The 7,752-nt window shown below is 34.7% G+C and overlaps 2 protein-coding genes across 2 annotated transcripts; both read left to right on the top strand.

The window, feature by feature from the left end:
* Positions 1–1,656: 1,656 nt before the first annotated feature.
* Positions 1,657–3,787, top strand: LOC137810123 (heat shock factor protein HSF24-like). Its single transcript, XM_068611258.1, has 2 exons — positions 1,657–2,489; positions 2,890–3,787. Exons 1-2 carry the CDS (start codon positions 2,286–2,288, stop codon positions 3,538–3,540), a joined length of 855 nt encoding a protein of 284 aa, XP_068467359.1. The 5' UTR covers positions 1,657–2,285; the 3' UTR covers positions 3,541–3,787.
* Positions 3,788–5,175: 1,388 nt separating this feature from the next.
* On the top strand, positions 5,176–7,164 carry LOC137810115 (uncharacterized). Its single transcript, XM_068611246.1, has 7 exons — positions 5,176–5,305; positions 5,393–5,441; positions 5,523–5,660; positions 5,778–6,008; positions 6,114–6,153; positions 6,400–6,497; positions 6,769–7,164. Exons 1-7 carry the CDS (start codon positions 5,256–5,258, stop codon positions 6,784–6,786), a joined length of 624 nt encoding a protein of 207 aa, XP_068467347.1. The 5' UTR covers positions 5,176–5,255; the 3' UTR covers positions 6,787–7,164.
* Positions 7,165–7,752: the final 588 nt, after the last annotated feature.

Below are 7,752 nucleotides of genomic sequence, written 5' to 3' on the forward strand. Positions count from 1 at the left end.
AGTTTGAAATTGTGTGTGGCGCGCTTCAAAATTTAAGGTAAAAAATGATTTACGAGTGCGGTTAAAGGTAAAACCGCATTCGTAAATCAAGCACTTTGATTTACAAGTGCGGTTATACAAATAACCGCATTCGTAAATCAAGTGCTTTGATTTACGAATGCGGTTATTCAAATAACCGCATTCGTAAATCAAGTGCTTTGATTTACGAATGCGGTTATTCAAATAACCGCATTCGTAAATCAAAATAATTTCAAAAATACCACCGCGTTTTTTATGAAAGCGGGTAGCGCAAAAACCGCACTAAATAAAGCGTATCCTTTTCTTCTTTTTGCACTAGTGTAAATCATTTATCCACACAGTTTAAAAGGAGCTTATCATCTACGAAAGGTGTTTTGTCAGAGTCAAATGCCTCATTAACCTATACTAATTAAATCCTAAGATATTTCTTTATTAATTTGAAAGATAAGTGGTTTGAATAAGACTGATAAATGAGATATATAGTTAACTTACGCATTCAAGTATTAATTGTTCTTCAGTGGAATTGCTTGAAGAGACAAGAATCCAAGTGCAGTTAATTTCAGTGAAAACAAACGAAAGTGTAGCATGAAGTACATTGTTTAAAACATGGTGTTAATTCAGTGTGAAAATTACATTGGAGGAATTTGTGAGGAAAGAACATAAAAGTCCAAATAAAGTAACAGACAAATAAAAGTCATGTATGCATTGCATTGGTCTTCTTTTTCTTCCATTGGCAATATTTCTTTATAATATATTTGTTGGGCGGTCATAACAGGCAGAAAAGGTCTAACACAAAAAAAAAATGGAGAAACTGAATGGGGAGACCAATTGATGAAAGATGACAAAACACGTACATAGTTAATCATAACAACAATAATAATAATTAAAATATCAAAAACGATGAATGGAAGCAAATGGAGAAATGTAGAGTTAGGTGAGACCAGAGAAAAAGCTCTCTTACCCACTTACTCTTTCCCCTTCCAACAAATTAAAATTAACATTATAATGTAAATTAATTTTTATTTTATAACTTTTGAGAAATAGTTACAAGCACACGCGTAGGGGTTACAAAGTGGGATGGGCTGTTCGCGGTCCCGTGAGAAAAAAAGTGAAGCGAGTTGTTTATTTTAACCCACTGTTCCGCTTAGGTTTGTCCTGCATAACCCGCAGTCTGTGCGGGTCAAGTGCGAGACGGGTTGGTTTGCATAACCCGTATAACTTTAAAATGTATAATCTTTTTTTTCTACTTCTCATATTTTTTCTTCATGTAGCCTCATATTTTACATTCCGAAATTTTTAATAAGATCTTACTATGCATGTTTCATGAAATAATATTATAAAATCATTTACTCAATGCATCTAAATAAAAAAATCAAAAATTATTTAAAAATTATTATTTTTAATAAATATTTTTTATGCAGGCTAGCTCGCATGTCTATAGACTAACTTTTATACTAAACAGATTAGAAAAATCAACTCACGTTGTAACGGACCAACCCAACTCGCATATTGTGGATTAAGTATATACGGCCTATGCGGGACTGCCACCCCGCCCTGCCACCCCTTCATACGCGTCCGTCCTAAAACAATTAAAACGCACTGGCTTATAAATTATGTTATAATAAAAATAAGTAAAATGGAAAAGTTTTTTCAGAAGGAAGCGTATTAGAAAGTCCACTTTAGAAAAATGTGGGAAATGAAAACGCAATTTTCATGAGAGAAAGCCAAAGACGACCCTTGTGAAAATCGTGAGGAATGCTTCTCTTCTCTCGCCTCCTTATCCAGTCCACTGTATTCTAAAGCAAAGTGCCCTGTTACTGCGTACGTGTGGATTCAGTTTTGGTTTGGTCCAAAATAAACGTTGCCATTTTTTTATATGTATAAGCTTCTCAAAAATTCTAGAACCCACACGTCACTTGGGGTTGGAATATATTTGGTTCCGTATTATATAAGAGTCTCCCTCGCCCTAGAATCCTCGAGGAGGAGAATAACAATAATATTCACTGTACCTTATCCTTTTGTGTCGTGAAATTATGGTAATTGATTTCGATATTTTGACTCATGGATTCTGATCATTCCAGAAAACCTTCCAAAAGTTTAATTCATTCTCGCTTCTTTCTCTCTGGCTTTTATTGCTGGGATTGGGAGTTCTTGACAGCTCTTCTCCTTTTCAGTTCTTCCTCCTGAGTTCCCTGCACTATATTTTTCTCTCTCTCTTTTTTTATTTAGAAAAATTGTAATAAGAAGAGATTTGTGAGGGTGGAATCATGTCGCAACGATCTGTGCCGGCACCGTTTTTGACGAAGACGTATGAGTTGGTGGAGGATCCCGGGACGAACGAGGTGATATCGTGGAGTGACAGTGGGAACACGTTTGTGGTGTGGAAGCATGCGGATTTTGCCAAGGATTTGCTTCCTAAATCTTTCAAGCACAATAACTTCTCCAGTTTTGTTCGCCAGCTCAACACCTACGTATGTTTCTTTCTCTCCTTACATTTACTTCCATCTCAACCTGTGAGATGATCAATTACTTGTGTTTTATACATGTTATTCAGATTAAATTAAAATTTGATAGAATTTTTTTTTAAGTATTTAGATTTTAATACTAATTATTCAGGTATTTAAATTAATATTTCGGGTTTCTTCCATAATTAGTGGTTCTTACTAATTGCTATATATATATTCGGAAACATTTGGGAAATCTTAAGTTTTAAATTGATATCTAAATACAATGTATTTTTTATGATATATGATACAAAAAGCAAATTTGATGAGCTTGAAATGTAAACAAATACGATTACTGTTAATTATAGATGATTGCAAATATGATCAGTAAATGATAAAAATCAAATTGGCGATTTCGAGTTTGCAGGGATTCCGAAAGATTGTGCCAGATAAATGGGAATTCGCAAACGAGCATTTCAAACGAGGGAAGAAGGAGCTTCTCTGCGACATCAAACGCCGCAAGACCGTGCCGCAATTGCCGGCGCTTCCTCCGGAGGCTGGAAAATCCGGCGGCGATGGTAGCTCTCCTTTAAACTCCGGCGGTGGAGACGAGGCTGGGTCCACTTCTACCTCGTCCTCTTCCTCCGGTTCGAAGAACACGGGATTGGTGGAAACAAACACAACAGTTTCTCACGAGTTATCGAGCGAGAATCAGAAACTGAAGAAGGATAACGAAACGCTGAGTTGCGAGCTGGCACGTGCGAGGAAGCAGTGCGATGAGCTCGTGGCTTTTCTGAAGAACCGTCTGATGGTGGGTCCTGATCAGATAGATCGCATCATGCGGCAAGGAAGTTGTGGATCTGAGAAGGCGGTAGGTGAAGAAGGTGGTGAAGAATGTTTGAAACTGTTTGGTGTTTGGTTGAAAGAGGATACGCTAGCAGACAAAAGAAACAACCACCACAAGAGAGTCCGCGAAGAGCAAATGGGCTTCGGTGGGCCTCGTCTCAAGGAATCCAAGCCCGTTGTTGACTTTGAACCTCTAAATCTCATCATGACGAGCAATAAGGTTTGCAACTGACCAACAAACGAACAAAGAGCAATTTGATTTTTCCTTTTAGTCAATTAATAGAATAGTGAAAAAGTAAAAGGCTGAGCGATAATTATGTTGGGTAAAAAGACCAAATTCGTGTCAAGGTTGTGTTATTATTTTTAATTTAATAATGTATATACGTAGGTCAATCCTTGTATGATTGGAAAGCAGGTTTCAATAATCCTTGTACCATGTATGGCTTCTTAATGTAATGGCTAAATGGCCGCATTCTGTAGCTAGGTTGATAGTAAAGATTATGTTTTGATTAAATTTTGAAAATAATATTTTTTTTAAGTCTACTGGTTTTACATAATTTTGGAATCAAAATCAAAAGAAATTTAAATATATTTTCATCTTTTAATTTTTTAAGTGTTTTTAAGAAATGTTATTGAATTCCGAATTTTAAAATGGATAATATTTTGAATGTAATGATTAATCCTGATGATGTTATCTTGATGGACTTGAAGTCGAAATAAAAATATATAAATGTATAAATTATGAATTATTTTATATTAATTTAACAATTAATACTCATAAATGCATATATTTTAATATGAAATATTATTGACAATATAAAATATCATGATGTAATAATATTAATTAATTTAGATAAATATATGATGGGAATCAATCTTGTTAACGCATAATATTCTGACTTCTTTGAATGTTCTGATTTACTTGTAGAATATTCTTGATTGATTATATATTACAAAATACTCTAATTTATATACATGATATTCAGTGCTTTTATGAGATAATGATATTCAGTGCTTTTATGAGAAAATACTATAATCTGACACATTAAAATCTGGAGAAACCAATATGAAAGATTTAAATCCATGAAAATTTATATATAGATGACCACTCACAAGAAACAATCTCAACTCATATTTTGGTAATATACTCACTGTATACACTAAATTTGATGCTCTTACTAACTTTTTTTTAGGTGAAATCCCCTCATTTCTTTGAAACCGATTCACTAAAATTTGAAAAAAAACACTCAAAACCACATCGAATTTCGACCGATCATCTTGACAAGAACAATAACCATATTAAAATAAACTATAATTAAATATCAAAATAATATAATACTTATAATATTTAATTATATTTGATTATAATAAAATATAATAAGATATATTTGATTCTAACATCAGCAACAAAGAAGCTAGTAAGACGAGGATACTTAGAGAATGTGAATTATTAGACGAAGATTGTTGTGAATAAGATGACCCCAAAGCTCCCTGTCTAGTAAAACTTAGTGCAAGATAATTTTGGGATGAAAATAGTGGAAAGAACAATTTCAATCAAGTTGTAGACATTGAAGGATAAATTATTTTATAAAAAATATGACAAAATTAAATTAAAAATAATATATATATTTTTATTTCACTTAATTTTATCAAATTACTTATATCTTTTTCTCATATCTTTCTTTATCACCTGAGGATGTGAAGCAGTATTTTAAAGTTTAATTTTCACATTTTAAAAATTCACCATCTCAATTCAATATTTAATATATATATATATATATTATTTTAGTACAATTAATTGTTAGAACTAACATATTTATTTTATGTGCAAAAATTTAAATAAAAGAAACGTAAAATAAAATGAAAGAAAATTCTGAAGACATTTTTACAATTCGAGAAATAAAAGAAAGGGAGTGCCGGGTGAAGAAGCATTTCCTCTCCTCTACCATGGACAGCGTTTGTGCTTCGTCTCCGCCGTTTCAGACCGGACCGTCCGGGTACTCTTCTTTTCATTCCTCTTTCTCTTTTCCTCTTTAACTTCCATTTTATATTCATACACACTCTCCCATCTCCTTCATTTTCAGCCACCCGCGCCACTTTTACCTCGCTGTTGACAGGCTCCACTTCAAAATGGTACTCTCGCTCACGCATTTTCACTTCAATAACCTTTTCGTTCTGATTTTTTGATTATCGAAAACGATCGACATATCGCAGCAAACGGTAATCGAACTCGTGGATCTGGTGGCTCGACGTCCATCCTTGCCCATCGTCGTCTGTTGCAGCACGCGCGACGACCTCGACTCTCTCTGCTCCTCTCTCTCCGCTCTCCCCTTCGTTTCCTCCTCTGCTCTGGTCTCTCTTCTATTTTCCCATCCCCAATTCATTCTCTTCCTCGTAATTCCCACGCGCTACACTATTGTTTTTCCTAATTCGCTCTTGTTTCCTCCGTTTCCCTTTTCCGCGTGTCAGTACAGTGATCTCGCTGAAGATGAACGCGCTTTCCTCTTGGAAAAGTTTCGACAGGTAACAGCTCAGTGGAATCAGACGAATCACGGTGGCGCGCCGAACGAGGACGAGATTGGGAAAGACGAGAGGTCTCATATGATCATTGTAACCGACGCCTGTCTCCCTCTCCTTTCTTCTGGAGAACTTCCCTTGAATGCTCATCTTCTCATTAACTACGAGTTACCAGCAAAGAAGGTTTTTCTCTTTCGCTTTTTTTTTTCTTCTACAAATTTCAATTTCTGCAGCTGATATTTATCTTCGCTCTTCTTATTTTCCACATTATTTTTGTGTTTCCTGCAGGAGACATACACTAGGCGATTGACAACTTGTTTAACAGCCGGTCCTTTCTTTATTGCCTACTTCTATAGTTTTTTTAAGTTGGACAAAACATAGACACAGTTCCTTAGATCCTATTTGTGTTTTTTCCTAATCAAAATTGAAGTTTTATCTGGAAAGATTGCATAATCCTTTAAATTTTGATTGAAAACAACACAAACAATAGTTAAGGAACTGTATTTAACTTTTTTTAAAGTATGTGATAGTTTGTAGTTTTGCATTGTTGCTAACATTCCTGAGTAATGTGCAGATGGAATTGTTATTAATATGGTGGTTGGTGGGGAAGTGGTGACTCTAAAAAGTATTGAAGAGAGCAGCAATATTGTCATGCAAGAGATGCCTATGCGAGTAAGTTTGCCTTTTAACTCTTTTTGCTCGAGTTTGACTATGGGAGGATCACATCACATTCATCTCACTCTGAATTGGTTGAAGTATCTTCATATATATTAGATTTTTTCAGAGCAAGGAATTCGGTCTAATACATTATTGGATGAAGCACTCTTTTATGTTTTTTCTCATTCATATCTGTCCTCCAGTCCAGTTAGTTTAGTACTCTTGTATAAACGTCTTTTTCGGTTCTTCAAATGGTCTTATAATTACATATTTTAAAACTTTGCAGATTCTTGACATTTTATGAAGATCTTTAGTCTTGCTCTTTCCTGAAGAAAGCAAAATTTGATCGCTTGCACTCATGAATGGTTCAAGACATGAAGCTCGCTCATTTCTTTGAATATTCTGGGAGTAGTCACTTGTCAGTGCTCCAAAAAAATACTGTCTTTTATTAGTATTTTGGATGTGTAGATTTTTATGCTAGATGACATCTTTTATTGGTTGTTTAAAATTAGAACACAGAAATTTGGTAGAAATGACAAACTTCTTAGTCTTCTCTTTTCTTGGAGGTATAATTGTAATGTATAGTTCAACATTGTTAAAGGTATTTGAGGGGAGGAAGCAGTTGAGGGTCTATTTTCTCTCCCTCTCTGGGAAAGATCAATGGAAATAACTTTTGTAGTTATATCTTCGGGAGAAATTTAAGAATGAGGTGGAATGCCAAACACGTGGTAAAATGCTCGACATGTACAAGGAAACTTATAATGTATAAACTAAGCATTGATAATGCTCGACATGCAGTATTTGTGGCATGTATCGCAATGTAGACAGTGGAACACAGACATTGACATGTAGACTATGTCAAGGCAAAATTTACTAGTTGAAGTGTCCTGAAATCTGACAGTACCACTTCTTACGTGGTTAGTTTTGCAGAAAATAACAGGCCTTTAATAGCATAAAAGTGCCTGAAATCTAGGGCCTTGTATTTGTCCTGACCATTGCTTGGGAAAACACTGAAGCAACGAAGCACTTAAGCAGATTTAACAAGTGTACTAATACTGTATGCAGTTTTCATTGAGATCACCCTGCTGTGAGCTAATTTTCTTTGCTCTTGCAGGGTAGGAATTGTGCCATTTTCAATTAGGCTTCCATGTTGAACAGAATATTTGAAGAAGATAAAAGAGGTTGAGAAGACATCTCTTGACTGCTTCTGTTTTTAAATTTTTAACACATTTCTCTTGGAAGCAATTTTCGGACTTTATTAGATTTTGGA

This window comes from Phaseolus vulgaris, chromosome 2 (genome assembly GCF_000499845.2).
Source record: "Phaseolus vulgaris cultivar G19833 chromosome 2, P. vulgaris v2.0, whole genome shotgun sequence".
Classification (NCBI taxonomy): Eukaryota; Viridiplantae; Streptophyta; class Magnoliopsida; order Fabales; family Fabaceae; genus Phaseolus; species Phaseolus vulgaris.